The 21,484-nt window shown below is 39.8% G+C and overlaps 1 protein-coding gene across 1 annotated transcript in view; it reads right to left on the bottom strand.

The window, feature by feature from the left end:
• The window catches only part of ASXL3 (ASXL transcriptional regulator 3), a 98,679-nt gene extending 78,627 nt beyond the window's left edge, over positions 1 to 20,052 (bottom strand). Inside the window, exons 1-2 of the mRNA XM_086472722.1 lie at positions 19,996 to 20,052; positions 18,093 to 18,175 (exon numbers count right to left, since the gene is read on the bottom strand). Coding sequence (XP_086328848.1) covers positions 18,093 to 18,148 — 56 coding nt within the window. The 5' untranslated portion in view covers positions 18,149 to 18,175; positions 19,996 to 20,052. The remainder of the gene's footprint in view (positions 1 to 18,092; positions 18,176 to 19,995) is intronic.
• Between the last annotated feature and the right edge of the window lie 1,432 nt (positions 20,053 to 21,484).

Below are 21,484 nucleotides of genomic sequence, written 5' to 3'. Positions count from 1 at the left end.
GTCCAGGTGTTTAATAGCAACGTTCAACAATAACAGCCTCAGTATCAATGACTGAGCAACACCATGTAGTAACTGGTCACCAACTGGAGTGAAAACCTTTGATCAAAACATTTTGGGCCCTGCAGGCCAGGCAAATTTCCATCTACCTTACTGTCCACTTACTGAGTTCCTATCATACCAATCTGACTGTGAAGATACTACGTGAAACGATGCCAAAGGTCTCGCTAAAGTCAATGCAGACAACATCCACTGCTCTCCCCTCATGCATTAAACCAGTCATCGGATCACAGGGTGCGAAGAGGTTGGTCAGGCATGATTTGCCACTGCTCATTCATACCAGCTTTCTGCCACACTTGCTTGACTTTCTGCGCATTGGAATGGGCCATTCTTATTCACCAAAGAAGATAAAACAGCTTTCCTGGGCCCTTTTGTCCATAGTCTGATGATCAACCATGGCCATGGCAGTCATCAGTCTTCACACCTTCAATCAGTTCTTTCTTGTTCATGTGTAACACGTCCCACACTGTCCTGAGCTAATTTTCTGCATGCCCCACTGTGCCCCTCTTGTATAACTGCTGTGGTAACTGCTAGGTCTCTTAGCTCCCTCTGTTTCCAAGGCTCTGGGAGCTGCATTCTTGCCCACCAGTTATACAGCTACTCCTCAAGTATTGATCAAACAAGTGTTTGACACCGCTTGATCAACGGGGAGCTGAACACAAAACACACAGGTAGTCCACAAACAGCAAGTAGCCAACAAAAGAGAGCTGACAGAGGCAAATCCCTCCATAGGCTCTCCCTGACCTGCAGCAGCAAGCCACTGAAATTCCCAGAAGCAGGAGCTCCCAGAAGACTCCCTGAAGCTTCCTGAAGAAGCCTGGAAACCGCTGCAACTGCTAGGTCTGTGATTAGCTGCCTCTGCTGAAGATCTGTAACAGAGTGACCAAAAATGGTGCAAAAGAGCAACAAGGCTTCTGAGCTGCTGGACCACCCACAGAGGAAGCCCATGCAGCATCTGACAGCGGCTTCGTCAACTCCATTGCACAGTGAAAAAGGAAAAAGAAGGCAGCACAAAGTGTTGCCAGAAAACCACTGTGGGCCAGGCCTAGTTCAGAAGGCCGAGGAAGACTCCTACCTTACCATGCTGTACCAGGAACACCACCCTGATGCAGTCACGGCTTCCAGACACACTCCTCCCCTGACGGACTAGAATCTCCAGCCTTTCCTACCATCCACAGCAGGGGCTGCTGTTACCACAGCTGTGTCAGTGACAAGACACCACCCTGCAGTTACGCCACCGCCTGCATCCCGTACCTATGCGTAAAGCAATGGAGTAGTTTCTGCTTTCACCAAGATTTGCACCAAAAACTGGGCTCACGTCACCTTCAGCCAGCTCTGCCGGGCAAAGCAGCAGTTTCAGTGGCTTCCCTCAAGGCAGACCACATGTTCCTGCCTCCATGATGTGTCCTCCCCATGCACACTCTGCTCCCCCTTTTCTTTTTTTTTTCCTTTCAATCTTGATTATTTCCCCAAAGAGCCATGTGAATGCTTGTGCCAGCACCCAGGGAGGTGGGCAGCCCAGTACAGGAAAAGCAGCTCAAAGAGAGCGGGATTATTCTTTCGGGTGCAATATTGGTTTACAGTAACTGGAGAAGGATGGCCTCAGACTGACACAACTGGTTCCCATTTCAGACTCCTCACAGCAAGGCCTGTATTTCACCTTTTGTCAGTAACACAACAGGCTCCCTCCGGCCGCTCCTGAACCTACGTGCCAGATGCAGCTGGTTTGCCTGAGCTGTAACCCTTGGGTTGCTACATCATGGCAGGAGAAGACACAGGAGGGGAGAGGTGAAGGTACCATCCTGGTGAGGAAAAGCAGAATTACCAAGCTTGAAGGAGCTCCACACCCCCACACGTTCTTCCACTTGAGCCTGATGAGATGTCCCTGCTCTCTCAAGTGATTTCATTGCCATTTTCCAGTTGTTGCCATTAAAACCAATGGCAACCAAATCTATAAAATCAGAATAGGTGTTTACGTACAGACATCTCCTTTCATCTTCCCCCAGTAAGAGAGACAAAACATAACATGCTGTTAAGACCTACTAAAATTAAGTTTTAAAAGGTACACATATTTCAGAGAAAAGGCTTAAATTGTGGCAATATTTAGCCATTTAAAGGAAATAATCAACCAGTATTGCCGAGAAAAGTTCACTAACTACTGTACAGTTTAAAACTGTTTATATTTTATGAGAATTATGGAGTTCTTTTTTACTTCAGAAATCTTTAAACCTTGAATACATTACTCAACATTGACTTTATTAAAGTGGAGCAGACAAAAAGTGTGAGGAGGAAAGCAGCAGCAGAGAGGAGTTGTTATGGACTGATTGTAACCCCCAGTCCCTCAGTGACATTGTGGGTGAGGAACCTGTAACTGCATGCTGTTAGCAGTGAAGTTAAAATTTGGGTTTGATTATTGATCAATAAAATGACTTTAATAAAGTCAATGTTACTTTATTAAATGATATTTTTCCCTGATAGAAAGGACAGCATTAAACCAAATTACTATGCTGAACTTAGAAGGGATTTATTTTTCTTTCTTTACTCTGACTAGCAAAAATGTTATGAAGTTTGATTTATCCTAATTACGTTGCCCTATTAACTTTGCCCATTCTTAAAAATTGACACATGCCAACATGCTGGCCTGCCAGAGTTTGTTACGTTATGCCATTTCAGTCACACCATCCATTTAAGTAATCATTTTCCAAATCAGTAAGAAAGTTTTTAATGCTTATTACAATTTCTATGTGATTTTTTACCTGGAAAGAATGTACCTATTCATTGAATGGCAATGCTGAAACCACTAAACCTGAGTTACTTTAATACAAAGATTTAAGGTTTTTTTTCTTGCTGGAAAGTAATTTCCAGGGTTGTGGTTACCACATACCAGTACCACATGCAAGCTCTTCCAGCCAGTTAAAAATTTTAACTTCACTGCTAACAGCATGCAGTTACAGGTTCCTCACCCACAATGTCACTGAGGGACTGGGGGTTACAATCAGTCCATAACAGCTCCTCTCTGCTGCTGCTTTCCTCCTCACACTTTTTGTCTGCTCCACTGTGGGCTCTCTGTGGGCTGCAGCTCCTGCCAGGAGCCCGCTCCAGCCTCCATGGGCAACAGCTCCTTCAGGAAATACCCAAGTGTTCCAGCGTGGGGTCCTCCGCAGGCTGCAGTGCGGGTATCTGCTGAGGCATGGTCCTCCACAGGCTGCAGGGGAACCTCTGCTCTGGCCCCTGGAGTACCTTCTCCCCTCCTCCTTTTCTGACCTTGGTGCTCACACTACTTTTCACGCTCGCTTTTTCACCCTCCTCTTCTGCCCGAGTGCTGGTTTCAATCTTTCTTCAATATGTTACCACAGCGGCACTACCGCCTTGGCTGCAGGGCTCTCCTCTCATTCTCTTCTCTCCCATTCTCTCTTGTCCTCCCTTCTCTCCATCCCGTAATATTGTATTCTGATAAAGGAATCACACTTCTTTTAAAGCTGAAGTATAAAATAATAATAAACCCTGTTATGAAACGGGAACAACTGAAATCACAAAATACCATTTTTGCCCATTCCTATTCAAAACCGAGAAAGTGTACTGTAACTTATTCTTTCTCACTCACAAAAAAATCAGGGAAATCAGAGGTTTTTAAATTTGTTTCTTCTCTCCAATTATCAATTAAGGCATAACTTCCAACTGAGAGAATGCAGAATTTTAAAACTAATCATTGAATTCTAAGATAATTATGCAAAAGTGTCATGTTTATTTTTAACATCCAAATCAAAAAGAGCAAAAGGAAGTTAGAATACACGAGAATGACCTACTTCTACATCTGCAGTTCACACTCAATTGACCAAAAAAAAACCAAATTAAAAATTCCTAAAATTGTGGCATGTGAAAGAACAAATGAATGAAAAGAAACATTACTACTACAAAACACTTTTCTTGATATTCTTGTATTTGAAGAGTAATTCAAGCACTTGAGAATGTTTTACTCAGTCACCAATACAGATGGAAAAAAAAAAAAAAAATCAAACTGATATAGAGAATAAGGAAGCTGGGAGTAATCACAAAGAAATAAAGATTAGATCCAAAAGCAAACTACTGTTTTCTAGGAATATTTATTCCTGCAAAAATGCTTCTGTAAGCAAGATGACATTTTCACACTTTACATTAAAATAAATGTGACTACTCCAACTTTGCTGACTAATAAGTGTCAGTTATGTCCTTAAAATATCTTTATTAAGAGCTCTTACTAAGGAAAGCCTGAAAATAAATACAGAATGGGCAGTCGCACTACATCCTGTACCTTTAAAAATACAGCAACATATGATTTATTGTATTGGGTCAAATTAAAACATTTGGGTGGATGTGAAATGTTTAAGTTATACTTGCTGTCAATAAGGGAGTTTAACTTGGCAAAACAGCACAGCAAAATGTTCTTTCCTTCCCTCAAAGGACCGAGCAGATACTTTTATTTTCGTGTTTTAACTTAATCCAGCTGTTGCAATTCATACCATTAGTAGAACTCCTTATTTTTGACTTACAACAGCTCATTAAGTCTGGAACTGAGACACTTAAGTTTCTGTTTCACTTACAACTAAAAGTCAATCTGATTTCAAAATGACAATATTTTAAAATTTTAACAATAGTAACCATCAAATAATTTTTAAAAACAGAGCCTTGATAACTAAAATAAAAGCTTAGACTGGCCATTCCTGACAGGCGCATCATTCCATCTGAAAAGAAGCTGGATTCTGCTGAAGCCATTAATAAAGTCCCTTTGAATGCAGGGGGCTGAGACACACAGAGATACAAAGAAAGAGCCAAAGAAACGTAACATAATGTGGCAACGCAAACAAAACTCAGTCTGAACCAGAAATTGTTTTCTGTGAGTCATCCCCATCTGTGTCTAAGTATTTTTAATAAAGAATTAAATGATAAGTCTAATACTAAATCCATTGACAGTACCAATCGTGTCATGAATCCCTGGACTGTAAGCCTGGGCACAAACAATCTTGTATCACTACTACTTTAGTTTATACAGCTCAGTACCTCATCTGACTGGATGACATTTTGATGCAATTGTTTGCATGAATATCCTTAAGCTACTACTACAGAGAAAGGTTAATGGTTGGACTGGGTTTAGTGGTGCTGGTGTTGGATGACGGGGACAGAGTATAAATATAGTTTGAAACTGCCTAATTGTCGCTGGCCAAGAAAAGACTGAAAGCCAGCAGTCTTCAACAAAACAACACAACAACTTCCTGCTTGTCATATATTCTTGAAGATTTCCTCTCAAAAACTTCCTTGCTGTCCGTTGCAGATCATAGTTTTTTCTTGTTGTGATGATCATAGAGGACACTTGTTATTTTTGACACGATTCCCTATTTGATAATGGCTACCTAAAGTATTTAGCAGTCTATAAAACAAAAGCTGCAGGTGTATCGGTAACACAAGAACAAGAAAAGAAGCAATAACAAGTCGTGGGGGACACTTGCAAGAGAAAATAATAGTCTAGATTCTGCACTCGTTTTACTACATTTGTAAACGAAATATAAAAGCATGCAAGCGGAGCTCTTTTAGGAAAAAAGGGACAGAATGGTTTATCTTGATAGATTCCTGATAGAAGATAAATATATCTTAAGCAAGCTTATTGAAACATATAAAAGACACAGCATTAGCTATGGATGCTGTAAGACGCCAAATATGGTGACTCAGTTAGCTATTTTTGCTTGGTTTTAATTTAGTAAGTAGTACCTTCCAGCAAAAGAGCTACTAGATCCCATTTTCCTTGTGTCATATTACAAATAAAATTAAAAAGCAAAAGCAATGGGGGGAAAAAATCAATTTGTCCTCTCTTTTAGCTATTGAGGGCAAGCAGCAAAACAGGAATCTTTTGAGCTCTTTCCCATAGTCTTCACTATTGGAATAACTGAGCAAAGGATGTATTTCAGCATAATCTTGTGATTTACAACTTTATGGGCATGTAAGTGCATGTGTGTGTGTACAAAGGCGAACTGGCATCTCTAGGTGTATTTACACGCTCAAGCACATAAACAGTTTCATACATACAGTACTTAAGTTCTCTTAATTTGATATATATGTTTTGGTTCTCAGCACACTACTGATGCTGTCAATGTTTGCCAGCCACACCAGTAATTACTGGTTCTAGCACACAACTATCATAAAACAGCCTCACAGACCAATGCAGAGTTTATTGGGATCACAAGCAGAAGATGGGAGCTTTCTATACCACTGAAAGAAAATCCGACCTTGCATAAAACATGTTTTTTCTTCACAGGACAGCACGTGGGCAAGCAGAAGATGTTTAGGCACTTTTTAACTCTGTTTCGAAATGAAGAGCGTGAAATTTGATTTCACAGTAATTACGACAACTATCTACGACACTTTATAATAAAATGGAATTGCTATCAGGTAGCCTTAGACAGAAAAGAAATTAACGTATAACAAGTTTTCTGAATAGTTATACCTGATCTTTTTCATAGTCCTTGGACGGTGAAATTCTGAGGCTTTTTTTGGTCTTGATTCTATAATAATATAATGCAAAGTTTTAAATGAAATACGCCATTGCATGACTATAAGAGAACTAGTAAATTTTTCAACTCACGCAACATGAAGGAGGAAAAAAAAAAAAAAAAGAGATAGAAGAATTATTTCTGTGGTTTTTTTCCCCTTCAGTTAAGAAATGGCTTAATTACAGGTAGAGTGTAACACATACCCATATCTTTATAGAAACATAAAGACATCCACAGCAAAGTGTTCCAGAAAATAGATTATTACTAGAAAATGATGCTTTCATAGAAAGCCTGACAATGTTTTCTTCTTTCACATTCAAACACATCTAATTCAGTCTGCCAGAAATGGCTATGCTTCTGCTCTGTGAAAAATATGCTAATGATGAAAATAAGGACTTGACAATTTACTGAATACTAAGCGGAAAATCTGTAATGAATTGTCTGTGTTGCAGTGTTCAGTTTAGGCGCTCCCCTCCCCTCCCCGAGTTGCTATGGAATACTAGAAATAGCACAAAAAAAGATTATACCATTTTGTGGGATGTTGTGCACGTCCCTTAAGACAGAGTGCTTAGAAATAAAGACAAAAGTCAGCTGTGGGATAAATGAAATTCAAAGCAGTAATAAATAATAGATTTAAATACTAACTTCTCAATGTAAAACAGAACAAACCAGAAATGCCAAAAAAAAACCCAACCCCAACAACTAAATCTCAATCAGCAACTAGCAAGCTGAAACCCAGAATAATTCATTTTACACCTGCAAGAAAAAGCAGCTGCTTAGGTTACTCGGATGTGGCAACAAAAGCTCATAAATCCATTCAACCAGGCATGTCTTCAAGTTCCCAGCCAGACTTCAATTTTCACTGCAGGTTTTAAGTCTTCAACAGATTAAACCCTTTTTCTAAGAACGTTTTACCACTGTTCATTCAAAAGGTGACTCCTTCTAGCTAAAGTCTCCATATCATTCCATGTTTGAACGTTTGGTATATATGGCTGCTCCTGACAGGCTTATGTGTTGAATCACATTCGCCCAAATACTTCTTAACGGAAATACAGTAAATTATTCTTGCCTTTTCTAAGCACAAGAGAGCTGAACAAGGTTGCTGGCTACTCAGCAAGAGTTCTTGCATTTTGCCCCTAACTAGCATACACTGATATTAAACTCTCTTGCAGGTCTTGTTTCTGACTTTTATTTTAAAATACCAGTTTACTACTTATGGACTTTCATGTTAGTATGTGACAGACCTGATGATGGAAAGAGAACAGGTTCTGTCAAATCTCAGTTTCCCAAAGATATTTTTGAAAGTTTTGGCTCTGGACCACAATGGAAAACTATTACTGGAAAGCTCTTCTATGTCCTTGCTCCTCTTAAAAAGATGCTGGCAAAGCAGGCTGATAAAGGTAGTATAATCAAAGAACATATATACCTACCTACCTTCCATATAGTCATGGTTTAGTCTATAGAACTGCAGGCAGACTTTGCATAAAAGAACAGCAAAACACTCTGTAGGCTGTGGAAGGTCTCATCTCTTCAGTCATTTAAAATAAGAAATCAGGCTTAAAAGCACTACACTACAGGAAACATACTATACACACACACACACGCCACCACCAAACCCCAAAACCCAACGACCAAAACAAACGAACAAACACCCCAAACAAACCAACCAAAACCACTTGCACTGCTGGGGGGATGGATTAAAGATCTGGTGAAACTTTCCTAACTTCTGTGAGTATCTGATTGCTTTGAACTTGTTTAGATCTCTTGGATATCCTTATTTAATTTCTCTTTCAGAAAAAGAGACACAAACTGTAATGCAGAATTAGATCTGAAATACAGAAACATTAAAATAAAAAAGACCTGAGGCATACTCACTTAAATGTTGCTAAATATGACACTTTCTAGCAGAAATGTGGGAAGACAGTTATCACTTTAGGATACCTCTGCATATGGCACCAGCAGTTTATAACGCAGGAAGTTTCTCTTTTCATCAGCCTGAACTACATTACTACCTTTCAGTCTCTTTCAATAGTAGTCTACACTGAGAGACACCACACAGGAAAAAGAAAACACAACTTAAATTCTTATGTTAAACATCAAAATATATTGATAAAGGAATTATTTACACTATGCAAAGAAAGCCAGCACTGAATTTGTTGACAAATTTATACCACTTAAGTCACAGCTGATGTCCACGTCCCACTTCAAAATAAAGTGTCCTTCAATAGGAAGCGTTGTCATTACTGCAGAAAATAACTAGTAAATCTGACAAGATCATCAGCATCTGCACCTATCTGTTACATTGACGTTGTTGGATTTCCTCTCGTATTAAAAAAGGTGTATCTTTAATACGATGTTAACGTATTATGGGGGTTGTAATTTCAGCAAATTAGGCTGTGATAAAGAGGACTTGGGCATGCATTCAAAGATAAAATATTTTTGGAATATAGAGCTTTAGAAGTTGAAACATGTTTATCACATCACAAAATTTAACCACCAAAAGTTTTCCTATTACAGCCAAATAAATTAACTTTTAAAATTTTCACATTTCCACTGCATTATTATAACCTGAATATCTAATGATCATACAGGTGACTCTCCCTTACCAGTAAAGCATCAAAAACTAAAAAAGCTTCATACACTGCACTAGCATAAAATTCTCTGAGAAAATACAGGTTAGGCTTGGGTGAGAGGAGCAGAAACCTAAGTAACTCCACAAGTAAAATAAAAATATTTTAATAGTACTGAGGAAGTTAGTGTGTCACACAGACTGGATTCCTGCTTTCCCAATCTTTGCAGACACATTTTGCAGAGCTGTTAATAGATTTAAAGCAAACAACTTTACAGCAGATCTTACAGGGGAAAAAAAAAAATAATCAAGCAGCACTATTTCCTATTACTTCCATGAAAGGTGGAAAGGCGGTTACAATAGATGTTTTAGCACCCAGAGACAGAGAACTATTGTACCAAATGGAAAACTGAAGTGCTGAACACTATGTGAGCAAAACTGTGTATGGAAAAGTACAGTAATAAAATTATCTCTAAAAAAAGACAATCAACTGTTTTGAAATCTCAGTCCACCTGAGCATACAGGAGCAGACTTCAACACGATGACGAATCAAGGACAAAGTACAAAAAGCCATGTGAACTTTTCCAAACTGGTGCAAATCAGCTTTTGAAGGTCCCAGACATGATAAGATGATGGAAGTGTGTTTTTATCTCCTCGTAATTGGTCCTGGAACCAAACTAAAGAAGAAAGCTTCACTGGTCCTGAGCCAGAATGTGAAATAAATACTGAAATCTGGGATGTCCACATTGTATTACTTAAGAAAATTTCAGGCACATAGAATGGTGACATGAGTGGAGTTTGAGTTCTCACACATGGGAAAGGAAAAAGGATGACAGCAGAGAGAGTCTGTCTGGAGTCTAACTGGAGACCACGGGATTGGTGACCCAGTTCGAGAAAGAGGGAAGATTCATGTAGCAGAAACTCTTGGGACAAGGGACTGCATGTAGAACTAGTAGAGAGACTGCACCAGCAACACCAATTTAATGGGCGAGGATACTGGGAGTGTAGGAGCAGAGGACCAGACTATATTCTCAGCTCTGCATTTAGCTCTGAAAAACAGCACTTCGCTTCTGTCTCCACTCTCTTTTTACATATGCTCAATTAATATGCTTAACAGTAAGAACAGTATCCCCCAAAGTATTCTGTGTCATACTCAGAAGATTCTTACTATTTACATTGTGCCGTTTATAATTGGAAATATTTCCAAAATTAAATCCACACCTTAATAAAACTAACAAAGGAATTTGCGTCTGTGACACAAGCGTGATTTTTAGCCTGCCTGTAACAGCTGGGGCACCTCTTAACCACATGCATCATGAGAAAAAAAAAACAAAACCCAAAGCCAAACAAACAGGTAATTTTATACAACATGCTGACACGCCCACTGATTTTACTGGACCATTTATTGAAGTCCCTAGACAGACTCCATTGTCCTGTGAAAGGAAGAGGGGCAGCATTAAAACAAAACAAAAAACCCAGATAATTCCTAAAAACTGAGCAGAAATGAAAATAATGGTGGCTCAGGCAAAAAAAAAAAATACATTCAAGGTTAATTGTCAGTTAAGTGTCTTATATTGAAATGTACCTTTTATAGGTATACACAATGGAAAAAGCACCATCATTAAAAATTCTTTGTTGTCTTTGCAACTCTCCGAGGGAAAACATTTGAGATTTTATTATTTTACGCCTGTTTCATTGGCGCCCTAAAACAGTTTTCCAAAGCGATACAAGGACTGGATTACTGTTGTACAGACACAAGCCAGCTAGGTCTAAACGAATCGTATGGTAATCACAGTGCAGCAACATGGAATCAAGAATTAACACCCCTGCTCTTAAGCTCCAGTTAATACCATTGTTTCAGGGCTACATCACAATGGAAAAATGAAATAATTATCACAGAGGTGACATGATTATCAAGTTACAGTTCCAATGCTGGACGGCAATAACGCAGGAAACCCAGCGGTTTTTACCAGGTTAGGCTGCACGGTGGCGTAACAATGGGGGGATGCCTAGGCAGGAAGGTGCAAGCCTGAGATTTTCAGCTGGTGAATTAATTGCTGCGATCACAACTGCCTACAAAATTAGGCAGTTTGTCGTTACACTGGGAAGAACCGCCTTTCAAAGAGGTGTCTGAAGTGAATTTATGCAGAAAGACAGGTTGGACTGAAAGTTTGTTTCTTTCGCTGCTCTCCAGCCAAAAGCCACTTCTGTAAAATCAACCATAAAAATCAACCTAATAATGCCAGGCAAACGAATGCGAATGGCTTTCTCTCTCTCTTCCCATCAAGGCTTTCTTTCAGTCTGTTGCAGGGAATAACTACCTTCAAGATAAAACAATGCACTCCTTCAGCTGAAGAAGCTCCCAAATAAATTCTATCAGACATATCCAACCACAGAAGCCTCTTAACTGTCTGTGCTCTTCCATTAACAATCACAGCCTTAAGACAAAAACTGTGGTTCTTTCAGCGAAATTTTTAAGTGCTTTTGGTTATTGGAGGGCATTTGCCCTTCTTTTTTTTTCTTTTTTAAGTGGAAGATAAAAACTGTGACTTGTTAATAATTATGAATCATAATGGCAGAGAAAGGAAGTAAAAATTTCTCTGTCTACATGCACACACAATAAAACAAGGAACTTGAAAACGATAAACAACAGAAGACAGTTGCCAGCTCATTTCGCCTATTTACAGAAATAGCAGCATTCAGAAGAGGTTTTATTTTTAAGTCAATAGCTCTAAGGATGAAGCATGCAGAGGCTTACAGAGACACTGTCAAAAAGATCAAAGGATTCAGAAGTGACGGTAATTTTTTCAGGAGCACCACCTCACTGCAGAGCTAAAGACAGACCCTGCATGGATCATGTGTTTCATTCCATTGATGACTCCACTCAGCAGTTCAAAGTAGGTTTAATTCTAGCTAACCCACTAGTTCAATATTTCTGCACAAAGAGTGTAAATCTAGTCTTGAGATTTATTAGGGTCATACTTTGCTGCTTTCCTACGCTCAGAAGACTTAATATGTTATGATATCATTCATGATAGATATTATCAACACTGTGGAGTGCAGAAGAAACAGCACTATTGCCAGTGGCAGGCACCTCAGTCTTCTGAAAGACTACTGCCACAACAATAAATCAATAGATAGCTTAATCTTGCGTAGCAAACAACAAAATATGCAGAGAAAAAAAAAGGAGGAGTTAGGACTGATGCCACGATTCTCATAGTTGAAACGAAGATCAACAAAGAAACATCAAGAGAAAGTAGTTTAAGGTTCCTACTGGGAAACAAATAACGGAATGAGTGGAAGGGATTTTTTTTTTTTTTTAACCTCTTCTGTGAATTACCTGAACAGAATAATTAGTTACTTGACAATTCAGAGGTCAGTTACTCTATCTGAACAGCAAAAATACTACAAAATTATCCCATTCCAGGGTTCACAGTCCTGAGTCTAATGGAGAAGGAAAGTAAATAGCTGGCATAGCTGTGGGCTAAAGTTGCACTCCAGAAAATTAAACAGTGTTTGTCCTGTTTTGAAAGTTTATTGGCTTTTAACTTGTACTGAGAATCTTTGGCTTTAATCTTACCCAGACAAGTCAATTTCCCAGCCTCACCGAGCAAAGGAGAAAGGGAACTACAGAAAGCCGAGACATAATCTAGGGTTATTAGCAGCAAACATTCATCAGAATCTGGCTGGATATTCTCCCCTAGGACTCAGACAGTATCTATAGCCCAAGCACTGCAAACTGATCTAAAAAAATTAATAGAAAACTATAGATCAAGGGATATGCTAGTTCATTCCTCTAATTCGAGGTAGGATCAACCAAATGGACGTAATTCCTGACAGACACATATCTAAATTGTTTTTAGAGAGATCTAGAGATCTCTCACATCTCCCCCACAGCTCACGACAGAAATCAATTATACCTGTTAGGAAAAAAAAATAATAATAAAAATCTTCATACTATCTGATCAGAATCTTTTTTTGCTACAATTTAAAATCCTTATTGCTTGTCCTGTCCGTATCAGACATGCAGACTAACCTATTCCCTTACTTCTTTCTATCTTTTATATATTGGAAGACTTACATTCCTAAATTCAATCATCTCCTCCTTAATCCGAACACCTAATTCATACCAACTTCTGTCGTTATTTTTATCTCCCTGATAATTTTAAGCAGTCTTCACTTGCTGCTACCCTTTGTGAAGATGCAGTGCCCCAAACAGAAGGGAACAGACAGGTTATTCCTGGTGGTCCTATAGGCAATTTCCGAGTAACGACAAAAGAGGGCAAACCCAAGGATGGTACTAGGGTCAGAGTTTAATACAGCAAAAAACCAGGACAGTTAGAGAGAGAAGCTTTTTCTGTGAGAATCAGCAAAATTTTTTAAAACACACAACCCATTTAAATGTCCCCATTACAACCATGCAGGCACCTCTCGGGAAAAGAAAGATGCAAGGACAGAGAAAGATTTGGCAACTTCCTGGGACTGTGTTAGGAACAAAAATCCTTGAACAGAAGATGTAAAAAGCACTTAGGAAGGCAGGCAGTACTAGGTCTGACTTGAACCAGTGAGGAAGAAGCAGTGGAAAACATTGGGTGTTCGTGAAGGGACGATCCTTCAGTTTTAGGAAAACAAGGGAGAACACGAAAAGTCGAAAATGGGCTTCAGGAAATTAAACTTCAGCAAATTCACCCACCACCATGCACAAAGACATTTCTGTAAGCACATCAACAGGACACTGGCTTGCTCCTCCATCAAGGGGTGGCACTGAGCACTCACACCAAACCCAAAGGAGTGCTAGTGCCTTTTCTTTGTTGATACCTAACTAGAAAGGTGTCTATGTTTAGACAGCCACTAAAACCAACACCAGGAACAAACATGGAAAAAAAATTATTAGATGGCAATTAAATAAATTAGACGTTCTCAACTCAGTTAAATCTGTTGAAGCTCACCATAAGGTATTTAGAGCTGACTGGACCAGTCTGAGAATTATCAGCAGTCATTTCCGAGAATTTGTAGAGGATAGCAGTGATTCCAAAAGACTGGAAAACATCTAGCGACTAGCTTTAAAAAAAAAAAAAAAAAAATGAAAAAAGGCAGGGCCAAGGAAGTAGAGATGCAGCAACTGAACTTCAACACCCCCAAAATTATTTGGAAGTATTTAGCATGTAAGGAGTTGAGTAATACATTGACCTGTCAAGAACAAGTTACTTTAAATCTATCAAAATATTTTTTATGACGTAGTGGCACACCCTGTAGTTAGAGAAGTAGCAGTAGGTATCGTGTAGCCCAACTTAATGAGCCTTTGGACATTGTTTCTCATGGGACTTTCGTGAGCAAAGAAGAGAAAAGCGATGCTGCAAAAGGAAACAAGTCCTAATAAGCAGATGACACTAAACTTGGAAGGGCTGCACGCACGCTGACAGCCACGAGTACGTGTTAAAGCCACCTTAATAAATTTGAGAAAGGGTCTGCAGAAGACCTGAATACGATTCAGCAAGGGGAATTCTAGACCTCAACAGCAAGAAGTACCAGCGGCAACACAAGATGGAGAACAACGAGGGAGGCAGCAGCACCGTGGAAAAGGGGCGCTGCGGCTAGCGTGGATCATACTGTGACGAGCAGTCTATGTCTAAGTCTACTCCCCCTGGCAAAACCAGCACCATCTCGTGCTAGGGTGCACAACCAGTAGGTGGCAAGTCTAGAAATTTACAGTGGCACAGGGGATTGTTTTGAAAAGAATGGGACAGTGGATGCCAGCAAGGAAAATCCAGAGCACTGTACACTGGAGCGAGCTGCAGGGTATCTTGTTTGTAAAGAGATTTCGGTGTCCGTGACTGTTGGCCTGATGCTGTTCACTATCAGCACAGGCAGGAATGTAAAATAAATACTTCTTCCTCCCGCCCCGCCCGCCCTCCCCCAGAAGAAATCCATATATTTTCTATATCCCCAAAAGGTTCGCCTTAAAAGTTTTTACTCCTTCTAGGTAGCAGAAGAACTGCCTGCCTGCTGACCATTGTACAACCAACCATAACAACAGGAAAGATATTTAAAAAACAAAATTGAGCTGTACATCCCCCACGATACAGGAAGCCTCTCACAGGACACGACAGTCAGTTTTTATTTTAATTTCTAACATACATCTACTTTGTAACCTTGGAATTTTCCTCCTATTGTATTTAGTTATTTGAGTAATAAAAAAATAAATGTGCAACTTGATGTCTTTATTGCAAACAAAGAAAAGAAGAGGCTGAATAGTCTGACAGCGTCTTTTTAAAGATTACACATAACAATGAGCTAGCTTGCTGAAAATCATACGTTATTCATTCAGATTTACTACCACAGCAAAAAGCTTTAGACTAATTAATGCTGCAATATATTTGAAAAATGACTAAGCCAATTAATCTCGTTCATCTATAAATGGAACAGTACAATTTTTGAAGAACTTCGTTCAGGATTGCCAAGGCTCTACTGAAAATGATAACCAGTATAAAGGAACAAGTATATTAAAGTAGTATATTACAGTAGCCACATATTGCTGGTACAAGTTCAGACTTGAAGAATACACACATCAATACAGAATTATTATATGCTAGTGCCACACTACTGCTTATGACCAGGTGACTGCACATCATAACTTTACACCAATTCCTCATCTTAGCTTGGCGCAGCATAGAGACCAGGAAAGATCATCTTCAGTAACGGCAAAGGTACCATGCTGGCAGAAAGGAACTGAAAGAAATTGCAGAGCTGGATGAAGTAAATGGGAGACTAAATGCAACGACTGTGAAAACAAAATATTACTTGTGCACCGAGGCCTCATAAACAAATATGTGTATGAAGTCAAATACCTTATCGGCTCCTATTAAGAGTTAGGCACTCGGGTAACATTCCAGGTTTGTGCCTAATCAATATTAAAATGCAGCAGAAACACAACTTTTACACAAAATCAGAAATTAAATGAGAACACAAATACTTTTTAAAAAAAAAAAAATCAATACAGAATCAATCGTTTTTGTTTTTACAATTGCAGATTTTAGAATTTTTAGGCTAATCAGTTTAGGATGACCTAGCCTATAACGTAGTACAATGTTTCAACTATGGAGTAAAGAGCATTGAATTTTATCCTTCTCTGTTACCTAGACACTCAGGACCACATATGGCATCCTGCAATCTACTACACAGTCAGACCGACCTGCACATACCGTACCGTGAATAAAAATCAGAACGAATCTGAATCTCCTTCCTATTTCCCTGCAATTCTGTTTTAGTAACTGGAGAAATGAAAGAGGATCCAGCTTCAAACCTCTTTAATGGACTCTTTCTCTTATTATTCATTCTGCAAGAACTAAAAAGGGCTTCCACATTTTCTGTATTTAAATCATAAAAATGCTGCCTTCACTCCCTCCCATAGGTTTTGCACACAAAATTTTATTCATGCACTGTTCACGGAAACAGGAATTTTTAAAATTACAAAGAAATGCTGTTATCAGGCACGCGAGCCTCTCCTGTGCGGTTGTCTCATATCACAGGACGTAAGAAGAAGAAAGCAATCTATTCACTGTGGTGAGAAACCATATCTTAATAAAACAGATTTTCAAAGTTGGGTTTTCTTGCTTTTTTGTTGTTGTTGTATGCAAATCCTTGCAGCATAACACATGTTTGGACATTCATTTTCAAAAGTTTTCATCCCCTTGTTTCTTTCGCATCATTGCCAAATATACTTGAAGCAATTTCTGGACAGGAACTACAGCATTTTATATCTGTAAAAGATGGCAAATACAACTTTGTCTTGCAAACCAGCTCTTTTGCAATTTTACCAAAATACAGCTATTGCAAGCACGTTATGAGGCTACAAACAATGCAGTGCACAGTTATGCAGTGCAAATTATCAGTGTTGTGTTTCTTAGGAGCAATGAATTTAGTAAAAATGTGTCCCATGGTTACTTCTGGTTCACCAGAATAAACTCAGAAATAACAGACATAGTGTGTTACTACTCTTCTGCGTGGGCTTTGAAGTTCTCTTGTCCTAGATTTCAGGTTCCACACTAAAAGAATATAATTAAAATAAAAGCGGATGCCTCCCTTTGCTTTGAGACAGACAGCCACAAGTATTAAAACAGTTTATTAGAACAGAAAATGTTTACTATAACATTTGGAGGAGAAGAAACTGCATCTTGTAGGAGACCCCCACCGACCAGGCAGTTTTTCCTTAACTTATTTTACTTCCTGCCCAAGTTTCCATCTGGTCAACAGAAGACCTACCAAGTAGTCAGCCACCTTGGAGGAACAAGAAGCTGCATGCCCCTCTGAACCAGGCATCACTGGAAGGCAACTGTTGATTCCACAGGCTCTGGGTAACCCACGTATCCCCCAACAGCCTAACGACTATATCTACACCCACAGTACGCTGTTATTAAGCGACTCAGCATCCAACCCCTGCAGCCCCCCCAGACTAGCTCCCAGTGTTCAAACACCCCTCCCCTTCCATTCCTAATTCTTTATCGGCACCACCAGCAAGCTATAACGGTGATTTAAGTGCCAGACCACAAACCCAAGTGAGAGGAGGAGTGCATCTAGCTCCACCTCACACTTTCTCTGTGCACATGGTGGCAGAGGCAACCCAGTTGTCAAGCTTTGGTCCTCAAGCAAAAGAAGAGATGTAGCACAGGGGCGTCTGAGCAGATCACACTGTCTTTCTAAAGAAAGACCATTGGACGGGAGCTGGCCCACAGTCTCCTTTAGAAAGGCACAAAGTTAAGCCAGTCACTAGCCATTTAAAAAGCCTTGAACTAACAGACAAACAAACCCCATCAGCTAAGTTTCCCACTTAGGTACTGGAAATAAATTCAGCCATTAACCAGCACTTTATGTTTCGTAAAGATTATATACCATTCCTAAACGATTTTCAAAGAGATAACAAAAATACAGAACATATAAACACTGACCTTGTTTCTTTTAACCCTTCTTTCTGAATGACTTCCAGTATTTGTTTTGCAGTCATTGGTGAGTTGGGGTATTTTTCCAATGCCTGAGAAGAAATAATAAATGTGTAAGTGACAAGACACAGCTGTCATGTGAATCTGAAAGGTTATACGATCATGCAGCTTTTATGTGGTCACTTGTGAAAGGCAGGGAACAGTAGTGTTGAGACTGGAGTCCTCTGTCTGTTGGAAGGCCAGATACAATCCAGGAAACTGCAGCAAGAATAAGATTTACTTGCTGCTTTTGTGCATCATCTGCTACATCTGCCTGGGAAAAATTCTTACCAGGTTCCAAATAAAAAGAGTTGAAATACGCAACTAATTTTACGACACAGCAATGGAGTTCCTTTCAGGCAGGAGGGGAAAAAAACAAAACAAAACAAAACAAAGAGAAAGAGACAGCTAGTCTTTTTTTTTTTTCTTTTTTTTTAATTGTCACTACTTCAGAACTATTTGAGGTCATTTGAATATTCTACACTTAGGTTTTGCCATGACCTCAGGAACAAAATTGGCTAAAACCTTCCATTTGTAGAGCAGGAGCTACTGTGAGAATTGACACAGATAGGTTTCAATTTTAAAATGCTTTTTGTTTCTAAAAACAATGAAAAATGAAGTAGTCAGAACAGTCACAGCACACAAGATGCTACATGACAGAGTGCAGATTATTTTTCCAGTTCAGCTCAGTTTTCCACCCCTTTGCCTTTTCCAATGGAGCCGAAAGTAACCCACTCCTCTTTCCAGATACAACCATCTTGTACAGATGTTTCTGGTTTTCCACTTCCTTTTTGTCCCCATCAGTTTTAGGCTGTTAAACAAACAGCCACTCTTTTGCCCACGTAAAGTGCCAGACTGACAGCCCTGGAAAATGAAACCTTTCAATCAGCAGTAAAAGGTGCAGCACAGGCCACGGCAATCAAGCTTCCCAGAGCATCTTGCCAACATCCCAGCCAGAACTTCCATATCTACCTGGGTAAATAACAAACCGGTTTGGTCCCCAAATTCATCCAATCCTGAGCTCCTCTCTCGCAGTTACCAAATTGTGGCAATTGTGAAAGCAGCTACTACTATGTGGAACTAGAGGCACTACCACACCGCTATCATGCAAGCCATCAATCTGTGAAGGGTGCTAGCCAGGGCTGTAATTCAAGCAGCTCGCCTAAAGCCAAAGCCTCCCCGCTCACTACAACTTGACCAGCTCAGCCCTCTCCTGCCATGTTACAGTTCTGATTTACTGCCCGTTCTCCCCTTTTGCAGCCAAAACACAGTTGACCAAATCCTTCGGTTCTTTGTTACAGACGAGCTTTGTATCCTTTATCTTTCAGTTCCACAAAGGAAAATGCAGAAGTAAGGGCTGCACTAGAAAGGTCTGGGAGCTGAACTGAGCTTATCTCATATACATCAATAGCCAAGATTCAAAAGGGACCCGACAGGAAAGGAAAACCGAAAGGCAATTTGAAAGGAGAAAGAAGAGTGGGTAGGAAAGAGTATGGCAATGAGTAAGGATGGAAGGAACTGCACAGGGCTGGGAAAAGGGCCATTGCACAGCAAGGGAAGAGAAATGATCCAATGTGTTAGTGACAGAACCACAACGACACGTTGGGAAAAAGACAACGCGTATAAAGATTAAGACTAGGATGAGAAAAGATTCATGGTGTGAAGAGACAAAAATGGAAACTTTAACCTTTGGAAAGAAGACAAAGGACAAGGTAAAATGAGAATATACGAAAATAAAGGGGAAAGAAGATAACTGAACTGGGAACATTCCAGAGGGCAAACTGCAAAGGACGAGGAAAAGAAGAGGAAACTACACTGTACTGGACACGGTCTATGAAGGAAACTGTGTGCACTTGAAAGTGGGGTTACTCACTGTGGAGGATTCCCTGTTTCTCTTCCTGAGTACAGGCCCCTCAGCACACCTGGGCAGCTCCTCCCTGCAATTGAGAAAATTTGGGTAGCCCTGTCCCCTTCTCTACGACATCACATCCTACTCTATAAAGTCAGTAAAAGTGCCAAGTATTACAACGTGAGTTTGACAATAATGGGAAGGAAACAATAAAGCTACGCAAGCATCAGAAGTCACCCTGTTCTGGACAACGGGAGAAGGGAGAGCAGTTTGTGCTGAGGAAGCTGCACTGAACTGGTTGTGGAAACAATGCCCAGACATACGGATACGGAAGATCATCTTCACCAAACAGCACTGAAACCAACAAGCAGGATGCGTAACACCACTACAGAAAGTTTAATCAACCCCACAAGGCAGATTTCAAATACCACAGTATGAAGTGAACACATTCAGGGTATAACGACAAACTGAAATGCAGAGTATGTTAGACAGGCTGAAAGTGCTGGAGCAAACAATTGCCCATTGTGTGGACTTGTTTTACGCCGGACATGTAGCGTGGGCTGCAGTTCATATACCCCATGAATTTAATTCTCTTCATCTAACCCTTTAAACCCTTTAAAGCCTGTTATTTAAAGAACTGTTCATGCCCTAACTGAAAAGCATTAATTCTCCAATTCAAACACTGCTCAACTTGAAAATCCTGTTATTGTGTACCTGATTAAGTTTTCTTTATCAGAACGAAGATTAATTTAGCAGACAACCTTAGTAAGGATGTTTTTTTCTGCCCCTCCCACCCTGCTGTCGCCGTGTGTCTCCCTCCCCCTCCCCCCCCCCCCCCCCCCCCCGTTTTAACCTAACCATTTATTACAGTAAGAAAATAAAAATAATTACTTGTAAAAACATTAATGATAATCTCATTTTCTTCCCCCAGTTATGGAAAACACCAGAGTATTATTTAAGAGAGTCTGTGAGCTAATGAATACACTGAATTGATAATCGCAGTAGTGTCTCTTGCCTCTGTATCTTACCATTAACACTACTAAAAGCCCACAATCCCTGTTGCGTTTCTAAGACTTTTAAAAATAATACTAGAAATTCAAACTGAATTACTAACTGTGCCTTAAGGAAAATAAAATGCTAAAATGCAGTAGCATAGTTAAGTCATACACTTCTTGGTCAGAATAAGGAACGCACATCAGGGGAGGAAGCTTTTATCTGTTTTAAATATCTTTCTCCTTCCTTTCCACTCCATCCACCAGCACTCGTATCGCATATGGGCAGTGACTAAATAATGCTGAAATTAAAACACACCAAAGTAGTCGTGAAGACTATGTTTGTTTCGGTGTATTTTGTTAAGAAGGACAATGGCAGAAGAATGGTTTGCACTGACTGCAACCTCCATCACAGAGGATCAAATATGCTCTATTTACTCCTGCCATTCAACCACAGCCTTAAAAAGGGACAGACGCTAAATAACTGGGACAAATAATTTGATACCCATCAGGACAACACG

Source organism: Leptosomus discolor, chromosome 13, assembly GCF_034619465.1.
Source record: "Leptosomus discolor isolate bLepDis1 chromosome 13, bLepDis1.hap2, whole genome shotgun sequence".
Lineage (NCBI taxonomy): Eukaryota > Metazoa > Chordata > Aves > Leptosomiformes > Leptosomidae > Leptosomus > Leptosomus discolor.
Note: the sequence above shows the minus strand (reverse complement) of the source record. Positions and strands in the feature narration are given on the sequence as shown.